The sequence below is a fragment of the Amblyomma americanum genome, chromosome 2 (assembly GCF_052857255.1).
Source record: "Amblyomma americanum isolate KBUSLIRL-KWMA chromosome 2, ASM5285725v1, whole genome shotgun sequence".
Lineage (NCBI taxonomy): Eukaryota > Metazoa > Arthropoda > Arachnida > Ixodida > Ixodidae > Amblyomma > Amblyomma americanum.
In genome coordinates this window covers 216,022,212-216,047,928 of record NC_135498.1, presented here as the reverse complement: position 1 = coordinate 216,047,928, position 25,717 = coordinate 216,022,212, and the positions used below count along the sequence as shown (strand labels likewise).

The 25,717-nt window shown below is 46.0% G+C and overlaps 1 protein-coding gene across 2 annotated transcripts; it reads left to right on the top strand.

Annotated features, from left to right (window-relative positions):
• Positions 1 to 299: 299 nt before the first annotated feature.
• Positions 300 to 11,085, top strand: LOC144122145 (uncharacterized). 2 transcript variants are annotated; one of them, XM_077655709.1, is made up of 5 exons: positions 300 to 1,059; positions 5,651 to 5,704; positions 6,007 to 6,060; positions 6,363 to 6,431; positions 10,744 to 11,085. In XM_077655709.1, the coding sequence occupies exons 2-5, from the start codon at positions 5,657 to 5,659 to the stop codon at positions 10,840 to 10,842; spliced, it is 270 nt and encodes an 89-aa protein (XP_077511835.1). In that variant the 5' UTR covers positions 300 to 1,059; positions 5,651 to 5,656; the 3' UTR covers positions 10,843 to 11,085. The 2 variants fall into 2 exon arrangements, with proteins under 2 accessions (XP_077511835.1, XP_077511834.1); XM_077655708.1 differs by lacking the exon at positions 300 to 1,059 and having other exon boundaries at positions 5,090 to 5,704.
• The last annotated feature ends 14,632 nt before the right edge of the window (positions 11,086 to 25,717 follow it).

Sequence of the window (25,717 nt, the reverse complement as noted above, 5' to 3'; positions counted from 1 at the left end):
CTCCTTGCTCAAGTGAAGCTATTGCTGTAACCGGTCTATCCTCCTTCGATAAATTATGTACCACGTGCTTTGCTGAAAATTTTTCCGTCATCCTTGTTCCTATGTGTTTTATTGCTTCATCCCCTTCTAGTCGAATACCCTCATCTGTAACAATAAACCTTTGTTCTAGCCTAGTTTTATTACTCATTGCATTTAGATGTTTCCAGAATTTTTGGGCTGCCTTTCTATCCTTTTCTAGCCCCTATTCTTGAACATCAGTGACCAATAGTATATGTCCATCTGTGAATCTACAGCATATAGATTCATGAACAAGAACTAGCATTTGCGCTCTGGACATGTACTGATTTTACTTAACTGACTTCTTTTTTACAATGTGCTTATTGTTCATTTACCACAAAAGACGAAAATCTGATTTTAGGAAGCAGGTAATTTCTGGTTGATTCAGTAGCAATCAAGCTAAATCAAAACCCTCATTACTCCTGAAAAAACTGACAGTCACTGCCATCAAGCATGAGCCTAAGTCGGTGGCGTACATGACGCATTCACATTAAAAAGCTATTCTTTTCAATACTCAGTATGACAGGTTGTAATGTACTCTAAACTGTGAGCGGCCGTTTGAATAGAATTTTATTCTGACAAAGTCAGACATGAAAGTCTGTTACATGCAAGATTCTTATTCAGCTCATATTGCGGCAGCAAGCTGCAGTGTCAACGTGAAGCATGGGACCCCTATGGGCTGGTTGCATTCATACTCTACGGTAAATTAAGACATGTGCTGACGAAAACCAAGTCTGATTTTTGAATTCTCACTGTCGCATCAGTCACTGCCCCTTGAATTGAGTTATTTTTTTAAACATCTGCCGGACCTGAGCAGTGTGCAGGCTCTCGGTTGCCTGCTTGCCAACATGAAACAAGCGCATGTTGATGTAATTTTCTGCAACACTTCTGACAAGGTGTATGCAATGATTGTCGAGTGGAGAGTTGTCGAACATGTGCTCATGAAGTTCATTGAAGAGCTCTCTACCGTGGAATGCGTAAAGAACCTCGTGGAGAAGATCAGTGAGTAGTGTTCTTGATGCCAATTTGTTCAGGCGCACTGCCTCCGATTTTTGACAGATCTTCAGTACACTTTCTGATGGGTATTTCAGCCCTCCTCTGCTTTTCCTCTTAATTAGTGAGTAAATGTTTCCTCGTTCTGTTGTGAGTAGTGCACTTGTGCAGTGCTCACAAGTCAGCTTTGCAGCCAATTTATGAGCTACATAACCTGCCATGTAAGCCACAATTCGGCCTCCACATTCACTGATGTAGCCTGGAGCTATGATGTAGTCATGGTCTGCAGCTGTTACCTGAGACTGCTGAACAGCATCACTGTCTAGAAGTTGCCTCCTTGGTGCAGATATATTCAAGACCTGAGAAGAAATAACTGTTGCACTGCTGCATGACAATATGGAGATGCTGTCCAGGCTCAGACAGTTGCCTGTTGATACATCAGCCAGTCCACTTTGAACAATCACTTTTTTGAAGGCAGCACGAAACTGCTGTGTAGTAGGGTTGTCATTATGCCCGCCATGTGCTCGAATCAGGCCAAAAACAGTTCCAAATGGTCCTGGCAAATTTTGTGGGCCGGAATGTACTTGAGCACTCGTTTTTCAGTGACAAGAAAATGAAAAAGACTAATCAGGCTTTGCATGCAGATGATAAAACCTAAGAAACCCGTCTTTCGGTTTGTTTCAATCATTCGTCTTCCATTTGCAGACTCCTTCAAGGAAGAGAGGTAATGGGTTGTGGTTTTGAACATGCCTTTGAAAGCTTCAATGTTCTTTTCATTTATAGGTTTCTTCCAACCTTTCTGATATGGGCTTCTAGAATTTAGGGCATCAAATGTCTCATTAATTTTCAACAAAAAATTCTCTGTTGCCTGTGTGCCAGAAAAACCTTCCAGGTCAAGTTCCCTGCACTCGGCTAGTGCTGTCGCAACAGAAGTGCTCATTACTTGGGCAGCAAGTCTAACTTTCATGGGCTGCCGCTGCCACTCAATATGAGCTCTGCGCAACTTGTTAGCCGAATGTAGGCCTTCTTTCTGCTGCACAGTATGCAGCCGCTCAATATGCTCCCATGACACTGTCCTTCCTTGGTGGTCAATAAAGTACCTCTTGTGTGCCAGTGCATTCCTCACAAGTTTTAGCATATGGCAGGGATCCAAAAAAGCTGCCACTGGTTCCTGGGTAGCTGGGTGTCGAAAGGTTGTTTTTAGGTCTCCCACATGTTGGAAATCACACCCATGCTCTTGCAACATAGCCAGATTTGCGGGCGCCCCGTCACAAGTGAGTGAAGCGACCATAGCTCCAGCATCATGTGCCTTATGAAGGCACTGGGTGACAAGGTTAGCCCTCTGTGTTCCAATTAGGCCATCAACTAGGAAGTACCCAAGGGGCAACTTCCATCGCCCATTAATAGCCACAGCCATTATAACGAATGCAGCCTTTGCTTGTGGCGAAGAGTCGCTGTCAATGCCACTGCCAAAGTCAACAAACCCTTCAAAGTTGCATTTGTTCCACTGGATGTTTTGCCGAATAGCCATTTCATCAACCATGAGGCTGCAAACTGTTCGGTGCCCCTTGCTTGCTGTTTCAGCACACTTCATTTTTAGTGCATTGAAAGCTTCTGTTGAAAGTCCTGCCTGGCCATCAACAGTCTCATACCATTTTCGCAGAGTTCTGGGATGTGGGAGGCACGTGTCAAAAACTTTCCTGACATACTGATAGGCTCGTGGGGAATACAAATTTAAAGTTAAGGCAAAAGTTCTCAGTTCAGGGGAGTACTGCTTTGGAGTGCCAATTCCATCATGCTTTCCGACTCGTCTTTCAAGTAGGTGCTTATTTACTTTACCCAGGCCATCTAAAACAGACACTTGCTCTGTCAGGAGGATATTCTCCGTAGTTAAAGCTGACAGAACAGATTTTTAGTTCCGCATTTTTCTTTTGCAGTCTCCGCCTTGTTTGCTGCAGCCTTTTTATGCTTTTTCTTGACTGAGCATGCATTGCAGAAAACCATGCAGCCCTTGCTCTCAAGTAAGCTTTTTCGGGTGTGTCCTCCTATGAAGAGAGATAGAAAACGCAATGCATCATTAGAACAATGCACACCCAAGCCTTGCATACCACAGTTACAACAGTGCGCACATATAAAACACAAAGCACTCTGAATGTTCCATTAAAAGAAGAATGAAGGAGCTCAGTTAATCTTCTCGTCCTACTTTAATATCAAAGTGTTTCACCTCTGATGGAAATGCTCAGCATGCCATCACTCACAACGCACAGAAACCTTCTATACATTCTCAAGAGATTGGAAAGAAATGCTAGCTCTTATTGAGAAGGTGCTTTATTATAACTTGACTGCATAAGCATGCGTTCAATATGATGTTTTAGGTGTTCGTGCAAGAAATAGAACGATTTGTGAATAAATGGCTTTAGCTAGACGTTATGATCGAGTAGCGCGGCTACAGTACTCCCGCACTGATAAAAAGTAATTGTGTCATTATACTCCTAAACTGGCTGCGGTTTATATATGGCTCTGGTGAAATTCTGCTTACTGTACATGATAATTTATTTATTTATTAGCTTACGCACTCCATCATTAGAAGAAAATAAAAAAGAGAGCATCGAGCACACCACAGTTCTCCTTGGGGCATCATTTCTATTTAATTATTACTTGAAGTGTGCAAATGTTTGCGCCTAGCAGTAGGCGGTGCATTTTTTGTTGTCATCTCGGCCATAGCACCTGGGAAGTGTCACCGAGAGAGCACTGTAATTACTTAAAACTATAGTTCGTTTACAAAAGAAATCACAAAGAAGTTCCATAAGGCATAGAGCACCGTACGTATTTGCTCGCGTGATTTGCGCACGTTTTTTTCTTTAATTAGGGCTCCAAAAAGAGGGTGCGCAATTTACGCGCAAGCGAGTTATCCGAACACGTCCTAAAAAAAAGGTTGGCACCCCTCGACCCATGGCAACAAGGTTGCAAGGGCAATATCATTACCAACATGGATAAGATATCAAATAGCCAAAGAGACACAAATCTATGCAGTAGCCAATGCAATCAGAACGTTAATGAGAGAAGCCACAGCGCACAGCAATGGGACATCCCGTAGCAGTAAGAGAAGAGGAAGTAACGGAAGCCTTAGTAGGAATGAAAAGCGGGAAAGCAGCTGGTGAGGATCAGGTAACAGCAGATTTGTTGAAGGAGGGAGGGGAGATTGTGCTAGTACAACTAGCCATCCTATATATGCAATGCCTTGTGACCTCGAGAGTACCAGGAGCTTGGAAGAATGCTAACATTATCTTTATAAAGGAGACGTCAAGGACTTGAAGAATTACAGACCGATCAGCTTACTGTTCATTGCCTACTAAGTATTTGCTAAGGTAATCCTAATAGTCAGGACAACCTTAGGCTTTAATCAACCAAATAATTAGGCAGGCTTTCGTAAAAGATACTCAACAATAGATCATGTTCACGCTATCAGTGAGTGATAGAGGAATGCACAGATTATAACCGACCCCTATATATGGCCTTCATTGATTACGAGAAAGCATTTAACTCAGTGGAAACCTCAACTGACATGCAGGCACTGCAGAATCAGCGTGTGGAAGAGTGTTATGTGAAAATATTGGAAGATATTTATAACGATTGCACGCCTACCATAGTCCTCCATATAGTCAGCAATAAAATTCCAATAAGGAAGGGTGTCAGGCAGGGAGACACGATCTCGCCAATGCTATTCACTGCCTGTTTACAGTAGGTATTCCGCGGCCTGAAATGGGAACATTTGGGGATAAGAGTTAATGGAGAATACCTGAGTAATTCGTGATTCGCTGATGACATTGCCTTGCTAAGGCACTCAGGACAAGAACTGCAAAGCATGATCAATGAGTTAGACAGGCAGAGCAGAATGGTGGGGCTAAAAAATAATATGCAGAAAACCAAAGTAGAAACAGCAGTTCGCAATTGGTAGCGAGGTGCTGGAAGTAGTAAGAGAATATGCCTACTTAGGGCAGGTAGTGACCACTAATACAGATCATGAAAGAGAAATAACTAGAAGAATAAGAATGGGTGGAGCGCATATGGCAGGTTCTCCCAGATCATGAATGGCAGTTTACCATTATCCCTCAAGAGAAAAGTCTACGACAGCTGTATCTTACCGGTACTCTTCTATGGGGCAGAAATGCGGAGGCTAATAAAGAGGGTTCAGCTTAAGTTAAGGACAACACAGTGAGCTATGGATAGGAAAATGACAGGTGTAACGTTAAGAAACCAGAAGTAGGCAGAGTGGATGAGGGAACAAACGTGGGTTAATGACATCCTAGTTGAAATCAAGAGGAAGAAGTGGGCTTGGGCAGGGCACGTAATGCAAAGGCAAGATAACCGCTGGTCCTTAAGGGTAACAGAGTGGATTCCAAGAGAAGGCAAGCGTAGCAGGGGGCGGCAGGAAGTTAGGTGGGCGGGTGAGATTAAGGAGTTTGCGGGAATGCGGTGGCCGCAGCTGGCAAAGGACAGGGTTAATTGGAGACATGGGAGATGCCTTCACCCTTCAGTGGGCGTAGTCAGGCTGATGATGACGATGATGACATTCCTCCAGAATAAATTTTTTTTACAGGCACCTATGGATGTCGCTGAAAGCCAGGAGACTTTGGCAGGCCCATCACAACAGGTATTTTACAATATGCCATTTTGTGACTGCATCAATTCGAAGAACAACAGTGTCTGCGTTTATGTCGCAGCACGAGCGACCAAAAACAGATTTCTGTAACAGAATGCATCCTGGCACTGGCTCAGAGGAAGTTTTCTCTGAATCGCCTCAACACATTAGTCATTTTTTATAATCCTTTTGACAGAACTGAAAACACAGCCTAGCAGTGTGATGCTTTTCTATTTTTCAGTAGTTGCTTAGAACTGAATACATCTTATGCTTTGGTAGAAGCATATTTCTCAAGAATAAAATTTTTTTTACAGGCACCTATGGATGTCACTGAAAGCCAGGAAACTTTACCAGGCCCATCACAACAGGTATGTTACGATATAAAATTTTGTGACAGCAACTGCTAGAAGATTGACAGTGTCTGAGTTTATCTCGCAGCACGAGTCACGAAACGGGTGAATTTTTATGTAAAAGAAAGCTTCCTGGCGCAGGCTCAGAGGAAGTTTTGACCAAGCCACCTCAGCACACCAGTCATATCTTTATTCCTTCAGACATAACTCAAAACGGTCTAGTAGTGTGATGCTTCTTCGCTTTTCACTAGGTGCTTAAAACTGAATGCTTGTTATGTTTCGGTGCACACACATTTCTCCTGAACAAAATTTTTTTACAGGCATCTATGGATGTGGCCACAATGCTGGACATTCAGCCAGGGCCATCTCAAGCCTTTCAACTTACACCAGTAAGTTTCATATCGTCCTGTGTGGTTTCCATCCAGGTTTATTCACTGCATGAGGTAGGATGTCGTTGCAATTCTGCAATGTAAAGTGCAGTAGAACCTGCAGTTGTTTGTCAGGCCCCGTGCTTACCGGAGACAGTAGCAGAGTGCAGTAGGTTCTGCAAAGATCCTTCATATAGGATGGTACCTTTTTGTGGAACCACATAAGCACATTAGTAACTGCCACAATATTCTTTCAAAACAAAGAGACGCCGACCAGTAAAACGAAAAAATTGTATTGACGTTTCGGCGCCCAGAACGGGGGCCTTGTTCACAATGGAAACACACCAAGAGGGTTCGTCTTTTTAAAAGCTATAGTAATCGCCGTAAAGATCGCGCGTAAATCGGGTTAAGATTGCCCTCGTTACGATTAAGCGTGTGAGCCGTTGTCTGTATCACCAGGGACTCGAGATGAAGCCGTGATGTAGTCAGTTTCTCTTTTTCGATGATTCTTGCTTTTTCCCAATCTATTCTGTGATTTGCCGTCACCGCGTGCTCTGCCAAGGCGTTATTGCGGGTATCTTCTTTCTGCACATCACGAGCATGTTGCTGTAGGCGCTTCTTGTAACTTCCGGTTTCGCCGATGTAAACACCGTTGCAGTGCAGAAAGAAGATACCCGCAATAACGCCTTGGCAGAGCACGCGGTGACGGCAAATCACAGAATAGATTGGGAAAAAGCAAGAATCATCGAAAAAGAGAAACTGACTACATCACGGCTTCATCTCGAGTCCCTGGTGATACAGACAACGGCTCACACGCTTAATCGTAACGAGGGCAATCTTAACCCGATTTACGCGCGATCTTTACGGCGATTACTATAGCTTTTAAAAAGACGAACCCTCTTGGTGTGTTTCCATTGTGAACAAGGCCCCCGTTCTGGGCGCCGAAACGTCAATACAATTTTTTCGTTTTACTGGTCGGCGTCTCTTTGTTTTGAAATGTATCCCCCCGGCCAGACGGGATTCCGTCACACTCTCGACTTCATCAACCTTCGCCAGGCCCATGGCCAAGGAATCATCACCAAGATTCGTCAGTATGTTGGCCTCAACTGCCGTATTGCCTCATTCAAGGCTCACCTGAATTTTACTCTAACATGCAAAGCCCGCGCCTTGGTTCCCCGCTCCTTGCGTCTCAACAGACCGGTGTCGACGCCTTTTGGGCTCAGTGTGGTTGGCAAAGCGGAACGTCAGCTCCTGCAAGCAAGAATCTTGGACTGCAAAGGAAAAATCCGCGCACTGGAGAACGAAGCGTTTTTTGCTCGTCGTCGTCTAGAACACCAATCTCCTAATGAGTTCACCAGCATTCAGTTGCACGCAAATCAGAAGATGGAACGTCAACGCCAGAAAGGTGAGCGTGCTCATGACAATAAGTTAGGCAGGCTCCTATCCGAGCACCAGAGAGGGCAGACGATGATTTCAAAACCCGCTGTGCATAACCTTTCATCGTATAAGCCCAACCGAGCTGAAGAGGCTGTTCTGAATTTGGGGTTGAATTTCAGCCTAGGAGCTGCACCGAATAGGAAGAAGTTGGTATGCGCTGTGGAAAATGCGATCAGCCAAGTTGAGAACACTCGCCGCGAAGAGGCCCGCACACGGGTGGTGGGCGTTCTCAACGCCATTCATCGCGGGCCTTCCCGTTCTGCTTTGTCTCGCGAGGAACAATCCGCTATGAAGAGCCTCCGTGACAACAAAGATATTGTAATTTTGCCAGCAGACAAAGGCAACGCGACAGTCCTTTTGGACAAGTCTGACTATGACCGCAAGATACTGTCTCTCCTGGAAGACGGTGACACGTACGTCCGCCTCAAGAAGGACCCTACACTCAAGTTGGAGAGGGAACTACAGAAGCTTCTCGCCGACGTATTTCAGTTCGTCCCGCCGAGCCAAAAACCGCTCTACTACAAGTTACTATGCCACAATGGTTCCGCGCCAGCGTTTTATGGCTTGCCAAAGATACATAAACCAGGAGTTTCAATGCGACCTATCGTGGATTTTACCCGCTCCCCTCTGCACAGCCTCTCCAAATTCTTGCACCGTGTTCTTTCCCCGCTTGTTGGCCATGGGACTTGCCACGTTCGCAACTCATACGACTTTGTTGAGAAGACCCGCAACACCCTGATCGAAGACAGTGAATTGATGGTGTCTTTCGACGTGAAGTCCCTGTTCACGAGTGTACCGACTGACCTTGCTGTCGACGTATGCACCGCTGCGCTCGATAGCGATGCCTCTCTACCGGAAAGATCGCCAATAGAAGCACGGGACCTGCGCCGGCTGCTTGCTTTCTGCCTGAGCAATACCTACTTTGTTTTTAGGGGAAACTACTACAAGCAAGTCCATGGGACCCCCATGGGTGCTTCTGTTTCGGTGACGGCCGCTAACCTCACCATGGAGTCATTGGAGCGACGCGCGTTAACCTCCTTTCACCCTGCCCCCAAGGTCTTCTTCCGTTACATCGACGACTGCTTTTGCATTCTGCACAAGGACGCGGTGAGCCAGTTTCTGACACACCTGAACAGCCAGGAAGACGCCATTCAGTTTACGTTGGAAGAAGAGGTGGACGGCAGTCTGCCTTTTCTGGACGTCCTCGTCTCAAGGAAAGGCCAGAAGTTGTCGTTTAGCGTGTATAGAAAGGCTACACATACAGGCCGCTACCTACATTTCAGTTCCGTCCATCCTGCCGCCCAAAAAAGAGCCGTTGTGAGCAGTTTAATGCAGCGGGCCAAGAAGATATGCACAAACACCACTGACGCCGCTGCGGACGCGTCAAGGGTACGAAAAGATCTCACTAGCTGTGGTTACCCAAGCCATTTCATCAGGTCCACAGAACGACGGCTGTCACGGCCTCGTCATCCGGACGCCCCTCTTCCGCCCAAAAAACGTGCGGCTATTCCTTATGTGCCGAAAACAAGTGAGTGCCTCGCCCGTGTATTACGAGAGTATGACGTGCAAGTTGCCCATGTCCCTGTCAAGAAAATGCGACAACAACTGATGAACGTCAAAGATCAGTTGCCAAAAGAGAAGTTCCCAGGAGTTGTCTACGCCATCCCTTGTGCAGATTGCAACGGTGTTTACATCGGCGAAACCGGAAGTTACAAGAAGCGCCTACAGCAACATGCTCGTGATGTGCAGAAAGAAGATACCCGCAATAACGCCTTGGCAGAGCACGCGGTGACGGCAAATCACAGAATAGATTGGGAAAAAGCAAGAATCATCGAAAAAGAGAAACTGACTACATCACGGCTTCATCTCGAGTCCCTGGTGATACAGACAACGGCTCACACGCTTAATCGTAACGAGGGCAATCTTAACCCGATTTACGCGCGATCTTTACGGCGATTACTATAGCTTTTAAAAAGACGAACCCTCTTGGTGTGTTTCCATTGTGAACAAGGCCCCCGTTCTGGGCGCCGAAACGTCAATACAATTTTTTCGTTTTACTGGTCGGCGTCTCTTTGTTTTGAAATGTATCCCCCCGGCCAGACGGGATTCCGTCACACTCTCGACTTCAACAATATTCTTTCATGTGCCTTCATTGCTTATGTTCGTTACACAAATCAATATAGTCATCTCGTCAGAGTTCCACTACAAATAATCTGTCAGTATCAAGAAAAATTTGGCTATGCAAGACATACTCCACCAGGTCAGTGATATCTTTTCTACAAAATTTTCTCACGTTATTCCAAACTGGTTTTACTGATTTTGGACAAGGTCATTGACAGCTATGTAGAAAGTATTCGGTGCAAACTGGCATACGTGCTACATGAAAAATTTGTACTGTCTTGTTTTCTTCTTTTTCAGTTGTTCCTTGTATAAGTTTTCATGAAATACTTCTTATATAGGTACATGCCAACCTCTTTAACGTCAGTTCCAGTGGGCATTCAGAAAAGGAGATTGCACGACACAAAATTTAATGCAATAATTTTTAAAGCTGTATGTATTCACGCTTCTACACAGTTGTGCTATTAACCCTGCTTTATTTCTGCAACACTTTGAGTGTATAATAAAAATAAAATGTGTAGACATATAACATTACCTTAACATGCTAGGTGATATGAGTATAACAATGTGCGAGCGTTTTTCTTTTGCAGTGACATCGAAAGGCATTGAGTACATATGCACTGAAGCTGTTGCGTGGCCCAGTAGTGGGCATGCCGAGTAATTTTGTGATTAGCCTCATGTCCTGCTTTCCTTTTTATGCCTTGATGCATGGCGGAGGAGAACAGGGCAACAGGCATTCTAAGGTGGGCTGCATTACTAAACAGTTTATCTTATGCAGGAACTTCCAACTTTGCCAACCGCCCCAGCCTCTGTTGGGACGCCACGAAGAAGGAGGCCAGCAATGGTAAATGGACCTGTCAAATGTGCCTATTTCTGAAGCAGAATTCAACACCATGAATGTCAAATGCTTGTGCATATGCCAAGAGCGTATTTGATAGCGTGAGTGGCCCATCCACAGCATGCATTATTAGCATAATCTTTAACACAGCATGTGCAGGCACCCAGACTGTGTGAATGGACTTAGCTTGATTTCGCCGTGGCAATTTTTACTAATATCTACTAACTGATCTGCATGGTATATTGTATGCAATGATGAATCAATAAACCAATGAATTTTTAACTGTGTGAGTGGCCTGCATATCAAGCTGAGGAGCACATTATGGAATCTTCTTCTTGGACACCTCTCCATCTACCAGAGGAGAATCGGTGAGTCACAGCTTCATTTATTGATCTATTCAAGTACCCTAAGGGTCCACTAGGGTCATTACATAGGGGGAGATGGGGGGGACTCAAAGCGGAACAAAATTGTTTCAAAAACAAAAAAAGCAGCGTAGGTACGGCACTCAGGTGCAAGTCGAGAAACATCGTTGCCAAGTAAATATTCTTACGAAAATTCACAAAGAAAAAATAAACAGCAGGTGCGAATTAGTCATCTGAGAAATCAAATTTTGTTACTGAAAGTGTGAGGAATCCATATAAGAAAGTGATCGTGACTGAAATAACAAAGACTCTGTTATCATGGCAATCCTGGAAGGTAAATCATTGCATTCTTTCATCATTAAGGTTACAGGTGAATTTTTGTACTTTTCCATCTGGACAAAAACAGGGTTACCCTTGTAGGCATTACCGGCTTGATGCGAGGTGAGGCGCTGGTAAAATATGTGACAGGGCAAATGATCTGTTGCTATGGTACAATGTGCGAGAAAAAGATGATCAAGTGAATTTTCTGTGCGTTGTGAGTGATGGCATGCTGAGCATTTCCATCAGAGGTGAAACACTTTGATATTAAAGTAGGACGAGAAGATTAACTGAGCTCCTTCATTCTTCTTTTAATGGAACATTCAGAGTGCTTTGTGTTTTATATGTGCGCACTGTTGTAACTGTGGTATGCAAGGCTTGGGTGTGCATTGTTCTAATGATGCATTGCGTTTTCTATCTCTCTTCATAGGAGGACACACCCGAAAAAGCTTACTTGAGAGCAAGGGCTGCATGGTTTTCTGCAATGCATGCTCAGTCAAGAAAAAGCATAAAAAGGCTGCAGCAAACAAGGCGGAGACTGCAAAAGAAAAATGCGGAACTAAAAATCTGTTCTGTCAGCTTTAACTACGGAGAATATCCTCCTGACAGAGCAAGTGTCTGTTTTAGATGGCCTGGGTAAAGTAAATAAGCACCTACTTGAAAGACGAGTCGGAAAGCATGATGGAATTGGCACTCCAAAGCAGTACTCCCCTGAACTGAGAACTTTTGCCTTAACTTTAAATTTGTATTCCCCACGAGCCTATCAGTATGTCAGGAAAGTTTTTGACACGTGCCTCCCACATCCCAGAACTCTGCGAAAATGGTATGAGACTGTTGATGGCCAGGCAGGACTTTCAACAGAAGCTTTTAATGCACTAAAAATGAAGTGTGCTGAAACAGCAAGCAAGGGGCACCGAACAGTTTGCAGCCTCATGGTTGATGAAATGGCTATTCGGCAAAACATCCAGTGGAACAAATGCAACTTTGAAGGGTTTGTTGACTTTGGCAGTGGCATTGACAGCGACTCTTCGCCACAAGCAAAGGCTGCATTCGTTATAATGGCTGTGGCTATTAATGGGCGATGGAAGTTGCCCCTTGGGTACTTCCTAGTTGATGGCCTAATTGGAACACAGAGGGCTAACCTTGTCACCCAGTGCCTTCATAAGGCACATGATGCTGGAGCTATGGTCGCTTCACTCACTTGTGACGGGGCGCCCGCAAATCTGGCTATGTTGCAAGAGCATGGGTGTGATTTCCAACATGTGGGAGACCTAAAAACAACCTTTCGACACCCAGCTACCCAGGAACCAGTGGCAGCTTTTTTGGATCCCTGCCATATGCTAAAACTTGTGAGGAATGCACTGGCACACAAGAGGTACTTTATTGACCACCAAGGAAGGACAGTGTCATGGGAGCATATTGAGCGGCTGCATACTGTGCAGCAGAAAGAAGGCCTACATTCGGCTAACAAGTTGCGCAGAGCTCATATTGAGTGGCAGCGGCAGCCCATGAAAGTTAGACTTGCTGCCCAAGTAATGAGCACTTCTGTTGCGACAGCACTAGCCGAGTGCAGGGAACTTGACCTGGAAGGTTTTTCTGGCACACAGGCAACAGAGAATTTTTTGTTGAAAATTAATGAGACATTTGATGCCCTAAATTCTAGAAGCCCATATCAGAAAGGTTGGAAGAAACCTATAAATGAAAAGAACATTGAAGCTTTCGAAGGCATGTTCAAAACCACAACCCATTACCTCTCTTCCTTGAAGGAGTCTGCAAATGGAAGACGAATGATTGAAACAAACCGAAAGACAGGTTTCTTAGGTTTTATCATCTGCATGCAAAGCCTGATTAGTCTTTTTCATTTTCTTGTCACTGAAAAACGAGTGCTCAAGTACATTCCGGCCCACAAAATTTGCCAGGACCATTTGGAACTGTTTTTGGCCTGATTCGAGCACATGGCGGGCATAATGACAACCCTACTACACAGCAGTTTCGTGCTGCCTTCAAAAAAGTGATTGTTCAAAGTGGACTGGCTGATGTATCAACAGGCAACTGTCTGAGCCTGGACAGCATCTCCATATTGTCATGCAGCAGTGCAACAGTTATTTCTTCTCAGGTCTTGAATATATCTGCACCAAGGAGGCAACTTCTAGACAGTGATGCTGTTCAGCAGTCTCAGGTAACAGCTGCAGACCATGACTACATCATAGCTCCAGGCTACATCAGTGAATGTGGAGGCCGAATTGTGGCTTACATGGCAGGTTATGTAGCTCATAAATTGGCTGCAAAGCTGACTTGTGAGCACTGCACAAGTGCACTACTCACAACAGAACGAGGAAACATTTACTCACTAATTAAGAGGAAAAGCAGAGGAGGGCTGAAATACCCATCAGAAAGTGTACTGAAGATCTGTCAAAAATCGGAGGCAGTGCGCCTGAACAAATTGGCATCAAGAACACTACTCACTGATCTTCTCCACGAGGTTCTTTACGCATTCCACGGTAGAGAGCTCTTCAATGAACTTCATGAGCACATGTTCGACAACTCTCCACTCGACAATCATTACATACACATTGTCAGAAGTGTTGCAGAAAATTACATCAACATGCGCTTGTTTCATGTTGGCAAGCAGGCAACCGAGAGCCTGCACACTGCTCAGGTCCGGCAGATGTTTAAAAAAATAACTCAATTCAATGGGCAGTGACTGATGCGACAGTGAGAATTCAAAAATCAGACTTGGTTTTCGTCAGCACATGTCTTAATTTACCGTAGAGTATGAATGCAACCAGCCCATAGGGGTCCCATGCTTCACGTTGACACTGCAGCTTGCTGCCGCAATATGAGCTGAATAAGAATCTTGCATGTAACAGACTTTCATGTCTGACTTTGTCAGAATAAAATTCTATTCAAACGGCCGCTCACAGTTTAGAGTACATTACAACCTGTCATACTGAGTATTGAAAAGAATAGCTTTTTAATGTGAATGCGTCATGTACGCCACCGACTTAGGCTCATGCTTGATGGCAGTGACTGTCAGTTTTTTCAGGAGTAATGAGGGTTTTGATTTAGCTTGATTGCTACTGAATCAACCAGAAATTACCTGCTTCCTAAAATCAGATTTTCGTCTTTTGTGGTAAATGAACAATAAGCACATTGTAAAAAAGAAGTCAGTTAAGTAAAATCAGTACATGTCCAGAGCGCAAATGCTAGTTCTTGTTCATGAATCTATATGCTGTAGATTCACAGATGGACATGTACTATTGGTCACTGATGTTCAAGAATAGGGGCTGCAGTTAGCAGTCTCCCAGAGCTTTCTTTACAGCGTGCCTGCACTACTGTCCTTTAGGGTACAGTGTGACTGAAGTATCTCGTATTTTGTAAAAAATATGGAGTGCATGTTTTTCATACTATAGAAGCCAGAATAATCAAGAGAGTAATTAGTGTACCATACTTACAATTTTAGTTCTAGATATTCAACACAACTGAAGGTGATTTTGGCCTTTCAAAGTAATAGTGTCAAAAGGGGGTGATCATCCCACTGCACGCAGAAACAGAGTAAGCACTAGCATATAAGTTTTGCAACAAATTCATGTTCTTAAATGATGAAAACACTTTTCCACATGCACTTGGTACATTCATGCATACAGAGGACAGCCTTATCATTCTACAATACAATACATTGTCTGTAGGGTGGGTGCGCAGGCAGGAAATTCCTTTAAAATGAGCGATTTTTCATCGCAATAAATCAGTTGTAAGTCCAGCGTTGTGGTGTGTGCCTCCTTTGTTCTTGTCTTGCGTCTATTTTCGCTGGTTCCTTTTCTATGCAATATGAACCAACTAGCCCAGCAGTTTGCACTCATGCCTTAGTTGTGCACAGCTCAAATGCCCGACTTATGTGCAGACTATGTTGGTTGGCTCGTGGTTTTGACAAATATAAAACAGCATGTGCACACAAGTACCACATAGACACAACAAACAGAACAGAAAATTGGACAGAAAACTATGCTATTTCTATACTGTTTCAGGCTAGGCAGATAAGAGTCAAATACAACAATGCAACAATAGAAACAGTGTCAGCAGGGTGCTCTCTTTCTTTACATATATTACAGAAAGGAATACATGAAGCAGAAGGGAGGAAAATGATTCACTTTTTCCACTAGCTGCGACAACTGTTACCCATTTTTCAAGTCACTTCCATGCAGTGCTCCAATTACTTTGCATTTGCATCGCTTAAATTTTATCAACTTTGTGATGCAGAAACAACTACCGAGAAATGAAAGCTTTCACACAATTTGGCAAGATCGGTCCACAAATATTTTTCTGTCTCAGAGCCCCCATTTACTGCCTTCCTATGTATGTTTTACTCTCTCTGTTCGAATGGTTCATGGTTGCAAAGTGATCTAATTCAGTTGTGCATTTCTTCTCCTGGTCTTTTTTGTTGAATCCTTTTTATGTGTTCTCCTTCCATGTGTTATCACTTTTGTTAAAAGATTTTGCTTGCTTCAGGTAGCAAGCTATGTTTTGTAATAAGTGTTATGCTGTATCAAACCTTTTTAAAGCTCATATTTTGATTGTCCAATAAAATACAAATTTTGGACTTCATTAATCCGTTTAATCAGCTGAATGCAAGAAAGTGCAACTCGGCGAGGTGGTCGTGAGGGTCGACTCGGCATCTCGGTAAACGGTAAGTTGCGAGGTACACTCAATCTTACAGAGGCATGGCCTTACACTTCACCACCCTTAAGCGCAAATGTTTTAAACCTAACACTGCGCCTCCTAAACCCGGCTATGTGTCCTTACGCTCGCACAACAGCACTCGATCGAGACAGCAGCGCGGGTCGGTCGATCCACTGGGTCCATATCGGAGAAAACTTGCACGCAGTTGACATATCGCTCGCACAGCGTACAGTAAACATATGGTACGCTTCAGACTGCTTCGCGTATCGCTTTGCTGACGGATACCATCGCATGCGGCGCGGCTTCCTTGGCACTGCACGCTTCGGTGAGCACACCGCGGCCCACGCATATCGGTCGCCACCAGTTGTGACCGTCATGCATAGGGGAATGTAGACGCAACGGGTATGCTTACAAGGACACGGTCTGGACGAGTTTGTATTTATTCGTGGTTAAAACAGCGCGGGAAAAATACACAAAAATGAAGGAACACGTATTCACACACAAAACAATTAAGCGCCGACTCGCACTTTTTCTTCCCGCGCTGCTGTAACCATAAACCAGCGTGTCACCGTCGTCTATCGCTTTATGAGCCGTCGGCACTGTCAATTTCTCCTTGGAACAAGGCTAGCAGCGTTGAGGGACGCAACCGCACGAAGCCGAAAGAGGATAGCGCCAAGCCAAGCCTTTTCAGAGAAAGCTGTCGCGGGCTTCCAAAACAACCGCTTTCGTCAAGACGGCATCCTGAATGAACTAAGCACACAGCAATGAAGACCAGCACCGACTACAGTCCTCTGGAACTTTGTGCCTCCCGCGGACCACAACGATTGAATAAAAATGCGAATTTCCAACTCTACTCGACCGGTCTGGAGACATGGGTGATGCGTGAAGCAGACGACGCCGCTGCCAGTGCTGTGGCATGTTGCAAGTTGCGCGTCCGCGCCATAAGTGTCGCCACGGTCGGAACGATTGCAGCGATCCTGGTATCTGGCAGCAAACGCGGCTGGAGTCAATGACACAACGCGTCTGCGCCGCCAGTGCCGCCGCGGGCAACGCTGCAGCGCAGTGGCAGCAGACGACAGCGACCGGCGCAAGCATAGCGAGCAAAGTTTTGAGCAATTTATGTTTTTACCGCCAACTCCCAGGCACCGCCACCGTCGCATTTCAAAATCGTCCCCATTGGCTCTACGGGAATGTCACACCCTTGCCGCTGCGCCCAACGCTGCTATTGGCTGCGCCATCGGCCATCAAATCCCAGTAGGCCTTGCAAAACCACGTGACTTCCTGCACGTTTTTTGTCATGCGGCTTGGACTACCTTGGCTTGGATAGCGAGGGCCTCTCCTATGGTTTCCTTCCTCCGTGGGTTGGAGACCAAGCTAGAGGGGAGCGGACTGGGCTTCAACCTATCTTTTTTCAAGCAAGGGGAATGGATTAAACAGACATTACCGGGACTAATATACGCGGACGATATAGTGATAATGGCTGTCAACAAGGAAGACCTGCGGAAGTCGTTAGACATATGCAGTACAGAGGGAGATAGATTAGGCTTCAAGTATAGTAAGGAAAAATCTGCAGTCATGACATTTAATGAAGAATGCGGCGAGCATAGAATACAGGAGTTCGTGCTAAATGTAGTGAATGAGTACTAGTACCTTGGGGTGCGGATAAATAACAGTGCTTGGTATCTGAGAGAGCATGAAAAATATGTAATGAATAAAGCTGGTAGGAATGCAGCTGTCATGAAAAATAGGGCACTGTGGAATTACAATAGGTATGAGGTGGTAAGAGGGACCTGGAAAAGGGTGATGGTCCCTAGCCTGACCTTCGGTAATGCGGTCCTGTGTATGAGGTCAGATGTTCAAGCAAGGCTACAAATTAAACTGGGAGTAGGGAGGCTAGCTTTGGGAGCACATGGCAATACACCAAATCAGGGGGTACAGGGTGATATGGGATGGGCGTCTTTCGAGAGCAGAGAGGCTAGCAGTAAGATTGCATTTGAGGAACGATTGAGGAAAATGGAGGAAAAGCAGTGGGCTAGGAAAGTTTTCAGATGCCTGTATATAAAGAATGTTGACACGAAATGGAGAAAGCGAACTAGAAAATTGACAAGCAAATATCTGGACAGCAGTAAGGGGGCAGGCAAATCAGCAATTATCGGTTAAGAAAAGGTTAAAGAAAAAGAGTTCTGTTGAAAACAGGGATGCTGACGAAATCGGCACTGGGAACATACCGGACCTTTAAACAGGAAATTGTAAAAGAAAATATCTATGATAATTGTAGGGAAAGCTCTTTGTTGTTTGAGGCCAGGACTGGAGTTTTGCGGACTAAGGCGTATAGAGTCAGGTACCATGAGATAGACACTTTGTGCATTGCGTGCGGAGAGGAGGGGGAAACGGCTGAACATTTGATACTTTTCTGTAAAGGGCTTCACCCTACAGTGGAAAGCAGCGGGGCTGACTTACCCAAGGCATTGGGGTTTAGGGATAGTGAAGGGAAAGTGGATTTTAAGAGGTTAGAAGTAACCAAGAGAAGGTTATACGATTGGTGGCTAAAAGCAAGACAGGAGTAAAATTTCACATGACATGGCTAGGTGGCTTGAGCCACCGCCCGATTTAAAGGGTTCAGCCGTATCCATCCATTGAACCGGAAGTTTGGCTGCATGTCCCAGAAAGCAGCCTTTGGCAGTGCACGAAATCGGACCTCTGCACGGACCCGCCGCGGTGGCTCAGTGGTTAGGGCGCTCGACTACTGATCCGGAGTTTCCGGGTTCGAACCCGACCGCGGCGGCTGCGTTTTTATGGAGGAAAAGCGCTAAGGCGCCCGTGTGCTGTGCGATGTCAGTGCACGTTAAAGATCCCCAGGTGGTCGAAATTATTCCGAAGCCCTCCACTACGGCACCTCTTCTTCCTTTCTTCTTTCACTCCCTCCTTTATCCCTTCCCTTACGGCGCGGTTCAGGTGTCCAACGATATATGAGACAGATACTGCGCCATTTCCTTTCCCCAAAAACCAATTATTATTATTATCAGCGCGGTTTTTCCGTTTTAGTTTTCGTTTTCCACTTAGCATTTTGTCGGCTCGGCGTTCTCGTCTTTTTTCGTGACAATGCCTGCCTGTTGCGCCGTCAACTGCATGAGGAGAGCAGTAAAGTCCTCGGGATAGACGTTTCAAAAATAAGAGTCCATTGCATCGCTATGGCACGATGCTAGCAGACGACAGAACGTCGCTGTACACATAGGTATATTACCAGGCAACTGGGTCGCGAGACAGTGTTCTACAGTATTTTTTTCCCAGAGGACACGCATACCGTTAACTTTTTCGGACGATGGAATGTTTCTGCATTTTGTTCCAATCGAAATGCGGTTGCCAGGACCGGAATCGTACTAGCAATCCTTAGATCAGTGACATCTTATGAAGGATGTAGATTGCTGTCAGCACCTAATTACTGGTCATTTTTTCTCAGGTCACCCATTCACAAAGGCTAAGGGAGGCACCACTGAAGGTGTGGGCTCTGGCTGAGCCTGACGGAGCCATCGTGACAGCGCACTGCACTTGCATGGCAGGTGCAGGCGAAGCCTGCTCTCACATTGGTGCTACCTTGTTCACTGTTGAGACGGCAGTACGTCTCAGAGACTCACGAGTGTGCACGGACCAAAAGAACATGTGGCGTCCTGCGCACAGCTCTGGGGCTGGCAATAAGAGGATCAGAGACATTGACTTTTCGTCATCAAAGAAAAAGAAGCAGTGTATGGATAGTATTCACCTGAAGCCAGGCGTTGAGCACGTACCTGAAGGCCTACCACAAGCATTACCACCTGTGCCACCCCCAACAGAAGAAGAGCTGAAGGCATTTCACAGTAAACTTGCGGATGCTGGTGCTACACCAGCATTCTTCATGCTGCATCCACAGTACAGCGCCATGTTTGAGCCACTGTGCAGAAGAGAACCTCTTCTCCTTCGTGATTTGTTATGCTTAGAAGCAAGGCCGGAAGACCTGTCTACACTGATCTGCCGTGCTGAGAAAACTGTTGCCGAACTTTCGATCAGATGGTGAAGAGCGTTGAGGTATGCACGCGGGAGCAATCGAAGTGTGCAAAATGGTAAGCTTATCGTGCAGGCAGGATCACTGCTTCAGTCATGAGGAATGTATGCTTCACAAGTGTGCATGAATCATCAATGAGTTTACTAAAAAAATATGCTATCCAGAGCAACACACTTTTTCCACTACAGTCACAGCATGGGGATTACAACACGAGGCTGCTGCAATCGCAAGCTACGCCGAGGAAATGATAAAGAACCACACAGACTTCACCCATCAAAAAACTGGAGTTTATTTAAGTGTGAAGTACCCGTATATGGCAGCTAGTCCAGAGAGTTCTGTACATGCTGCGGAATGGGCATTGTGGAAGTAAAATGTCCCTTTTCACTCTGCAACTGTACGATCCTTGAAGCTGTGAAGGACCGCAATTTCTGCTTGGTGAAAACTGATGGCTGCCTGCGTTTAAAGCGACAGCACTTATTTTTTTTCAAGTGCAAACGCAGACGGCAGTGTGTGGCGTTCCATACTGTGATTTTGTTGTATGGACTCCATTGTCAGTATTTATAGAAAGGGTGGAGAGAGATGACGCGTTTTTTTCGGAATATTGTGTCAACAGCATTAGATTTTTTTACTCGTGCAATCCTGCCAGAACTTTTCGCTCAACACTTCTCAAAAAGGATAACAACAAAGCCATCAGCTTACGCCAACATAGTCTGCTACTGCCAAGGTCCAGAGGCAGGGAAGATGCTTGCTTGTGATGGCCCACAGTGCAGCTATGTGTGGTTTCATTACAGTTGCTTGGGGATTAAGTGAGCCCGAAAGGGGAAAAATGGTTCTGCCAAGATTGTTCCACAGGCAAGAATAATGTCTTGAAGTGAGCTGTTTGCCTTGTTCCTGTAATGTTTCCAGCTGCAGAGCTTTACGCCTGCCATAATGTATTGTTAATACACATAGCATATACTTCAAGTATAGCCTCATGTAACATACCATGCATTGCAGCCAAAAACACCTAAACAAGCCAAACAAGCATTGTACCACTTGACCTTTTTTTGTACATCTCCTCCTGGTCAAAACCGCCTAAACTCAGTTAATTCACAGTAGTTCCTAACAAAGATCAATGAAAACACTGCACTGCAGATATTGAATGATATGCATGCAGCAAACATTTATCAGACTAGATTCATAATTACTAGGTCAGCTTGTTCCATGCTTTCACTTCAACTAGAAAACAAAGGGAACAAAATTTTACCTTTTTCCAATGGGTTCACATGTACAAAGAGAAGCACTGATGAGACTTCAAACGCAAGGCATGCAGTAGTCACAAAACACTAGACATGTGTCTCATTTAGAGCACTATGAAGATGGCCATTTCCAGCCCACTTTTAGTAAATAAATAAAATGGGTACGCATCTACACAAACAGAATCACTAATGAGAATTCAAGGAATGCATGCAATAGTAACAAAATACATTTGTCTGATTTAGAGCACTATGTAGGTGACTATTTTCAGTCTACAATGGACAAAAATGCAATATGAACATACAGCTGTGCTTATGAGTTGCAACGGCAACGCACTAGAAGTGAAAACAGCTCAGATCACAAGCGGTGCAAATCAAGTGGTGCTGCAAACGTGCATTCTGCAATTGTTGAAGAGAGAATACCTGAAACGTTAAGCCGGTTTTGTGCTTTATATGAGGGCACACTTAATTTAACTAAGGAAGAAAACTTGCTGGTTGCATTTGCATTTGATATTGAGCACATAGAAAAACATTTGTCTCCAGCTTGAGCACTCATGAAGCCACATTTCATAAAATGTTTTTCTCATAAGCTTACAAGCACACTGCATGGCTTCATGAGCAAGGCATTGTCAATGGCTACACGATTAAACATAGGCACTCAAACAGCAGCAACAACAACATTACTGCAGACACAGGCTATAAAAGTAAGTAAGCAGACTATCCGCAGTTTCAAAAATTCATGCGGATGCTTGCTGGTTTGCAGGTACTATGGATGGGCAGATGTTTGTGAGGGCACATCACACCAACACGGAGGACGAGGGCACAACACCAACACATGCAGTGCATTCGTCCTCCGATGACTGGCGCGCCGCTGCATCGGCGATAGCTTTAGCGGATGCTTTCTTCTGCCGCGCCTTCGTCCGTGCAAAACGGGCGGACATGCCAACAGCTGGTCTTTCGCCGGGCCCGTAACCCAAGTGCTGCGTCGGCGCCCAGTCCGGGTTCGCTTCGTCCATAAGGCCTGAAGGTCTTCCTGGAAAATTTAAAGTTGGTGCCGTGCGCACAATGTTACACACATTGACTCATTTTGCTACGAACAACACCGTCTCAGCAAACACATAGGCGACGGCGAGGCTCGTGTACCACAGTTGATTACCAGCTGCAGCTGCCGCGCTAACCATCTCCGACAGCGACCGTATGTAGGCTTATGCCAATCAATAAAGTTTACTTTTTCTTACCTTTGTGAATAACGCGCTACACACTAACAAAACGACAACTGGAACGGGGGACACAGGACAAGCGCGCCGTCAAGTATGGCACTGCAAGTCACTTGTACCTCTTGCCGAAACAGCCGAATTTTCCTCCAACTTTCAGCTCTTAAAATCTTGCACAGACGTCGCGCTGTTTTTTTTCGTCGGTGCCATACTTCCCAGTAAGGACTTAAGCACGGCGGTCGAAAGGCCATGAGACAAGGCGTACGTGAGGGTACGGGTGCGGCATCTCTCCTGGGCAATGCAATTCACAAGAAAATATACACGAGGAAGGGGCGGAAGGTTAGGAATGTTTAAGCCCGTTGAACTGGAAATAAGCGTAAGCAAGGCAGCAATGTGGGCTACAACCCACTATGTACAACCAACTAGCCCACATTTCTGCCTTGCTTTTCTTACCTGTGATAAAGTGCCGACCGCATACGCGAACGTTGTCCACGTTTTTCAAGTCTTTCCGGTTGATCCGTGCGAGCCAAAGGCTTCGGCGCTTCTCCGAAAGGAGCTTCGTGCGCTCGCACTGCCAGCTAATCAGTTTCGGCAAACAGCGAAGTCCAACGGCCGGCTCGGTGTTTGTTTTCTGCGCAGAAGACTTGATCCTGCTTGCGCAGCCGAACGTGGCACACATCGGCATGATGACACCGCGCAGAACCAGAAATACGAACGCGCGGACGGACCGCGTCCCCTGTAGGTTTGCGTGGCTTGGCGCTCTGCGCCCGCGGTTCCGCTCAGTACCTAAAGATGGCGGCACGTATCCCAGAAGCCCTCGTATGTGACGTCCGTGAAAACTATGTATACCGAAGAATAACTGCGTTACTGTTATTAACGCTTTTGCGGCAGTCAGTAAGAAAAACTTTATTTCCCACCGATATAGGAGACACGCCTACCTTCCCAGCTCAGGTACGCAGACCCGGGAGGGAGTAGAGGGCTCCGCGACTAGAGGCCTGTGTGGTGAACCTCTTGGTTCTTCGAGGCCTCGGTCGCCAGGCGGATGGCTTCGAGTTGGTCTTCGAGTTTTGAGCTTCGAAGGAGAGACTCCCAAGCTTCCTCATTAGGAATGTTTACGGCAGCCCCAGGTGAGTAGGGGCATTGCCAGATGATGTGGTTTAGTGTCCCTCTCTGGTCGCATTGTTTACATCTGTCGTGTTCTCTTGCGTCTATGTTAAGGAGGTATAGCCAGTGTGGGTTCGGATAGTTGCCCGCCTGGAGTCTTCTCAGACACCGGGCTTGTTCGTTGTCCAGTTGTGTGTGCGGTGTGGCGTAGGATCTTCTACCCAGTTTATAGTAGTCGCAAATGTCTCTGAAGGTGGTCAGCCGCTCCTCGTGTACTGGGTCGTCGAGCCGCTCTGCGCTCGCCCGGTAGTAGACGTCTCGAGCGAGCGCGTGTGCGGCTTCATTCCCCGGTGCCGATTCGTGGCCAGGAGTCCAAATAATTCTGACCTTACGGGAAATCTCCCTGGATTCAAGTATTTTCTTCGTTTCTGCCGCCACCCTTCCTTTGGCGAGGTTCCAGATGGCCGTCTTGCTGTCACTAATTATGGTGTTGGCTTGCGTCCCGACACACGCGAGTGCAATAGCCACTTCCTCTGCGATATCAGCATTTCTTGTTTTGATCGATGCTGTAAATAACGGGATGCCTGCCCCATCTACCGCCGCGGCGACCGCGGCCCCAGATTTTCCGGTGGCTGCGTCCGTGTATGCCACTGTTTCCGGTGGTTTCGAGTCCATTTCTCTAGCTATGGCCTTGGCTCTGCTTTCTCTTCTTTCCTTGTGGTGACTTGGGCTCATGTTTTTTGGCATCGGCGGGATGTAGAGGTTGTCTCTGTACCCGTTGTCGAGACTAACTTTCGGGGTGGTGCCCTGTCGTGTTGAAGCCCCACCCATCTCAGTATTTGTCGCCCGGTGTCAGACAGACTGAGCCGCTCTACCTGTGTGGTTCGTGTGGCTTCCAAATCGTCTACTGCGTTGTGCATTCCAATGGCCAGTAATCTTGTAGTCGAGGTTGATTGAGGGAGACTGAGTGCGTTCTTTATACTCCTTCTTATTACGGATGCTTCGATCTTTTCTTTTTCCTTCGCATTTAGGTGCAGGTAGGGGATGACATAGCAAATTCTGCTGGTGATGAAAGCCTGCATTATTCTGGTTAAGTTCCCTTCCTTCAGACCTCTGTTTATGAGATTCTTTTGATGAGCCCTGTTACTTGCGCTACGGATTCTTGCAGTTTGTTTATCATGGTTGTGTTCCTCCCGTCGGCCTGGATGATGAGTCCGAGGACCCTGATCTGGCTGACTGCTGGGATCCTTAGGCCTTCCACTGTAACTTCGATGTCGGGTTTCTGTCTGCTCTTGGTGTAAATCAATAGCTCAGATTTTTGAGGAGAGCAACTGAGGCCGATTTTCGCCGCGTAATCGACCACAGCGGCCGCCACTAGTTGGAGATTCTCTTGAATTTCCCCGTCTGATCCTCGGTTGGTCCAGATATTAATGTCGTCGGCGTAGAGGCTGAAATTGATGTTTGGGATGGTGCCAAGTCTTTGCGGGAGTTTGATCATCGCAATATTGAAGAGCAGGGGGGACAAGACGGATCCTTGAGGTGTGCCCTTCCCAGCTATCTTTATACTCGATGATTTTGCTTCCAAGAATGTCAGGGTGACCCTTCTCTCCGAGAGGAAGCTGCTGACGTAGGCGAAGGTTTTAGCTCCAACGTCCATGTCTCCGAGGTTTTCAAGAATGGCCGCGTGGTGAACGTTGTCGAAGGCTTTCCGGAGGTCAAGCCCCAGAATAGCCTTCGTGTCACCTGAGTGCCACTGATCCACGATGTCATGCCTCAGTCGCAGCATTACGTCTTGCGTGCTGAGGTGTTTCCTGAAGCCGACCATTTCGTGCGGCCAGAGCCCTTTGGACTCCATGTAGTTATAAAGCCTCGTATGTATCACCTTCTCCATGAGCTTTCCAACGCAGGAGGTGAGAGATATGGGTCTCAGGTTTTCGAGCTTGTACGGTTTGCCAGGCTTGGGGA

Coding starts and splice junctions, on each gene's coding strand:
- LOC144122145 (XM_077655708.1), top strand. CDS start 5,327: ATGAGGGAACAAACGTGGGTTAATGACATCCTAGTTGAAATCAAGAGG. Junction 5,705..6,006: donor TGGCAGGCCCATCACAACAG/GTATTTTACAAT, acceptor TTTTTTTTACAG/GCACCTATGGATGTCACTGA. Junction 6,061..6,362: donor TACCAGGCCCATCACAACAG/GTATGTTACGAT, acceptor ATTTTTTTACAG/GCATCTATGGATGTGGCCAC.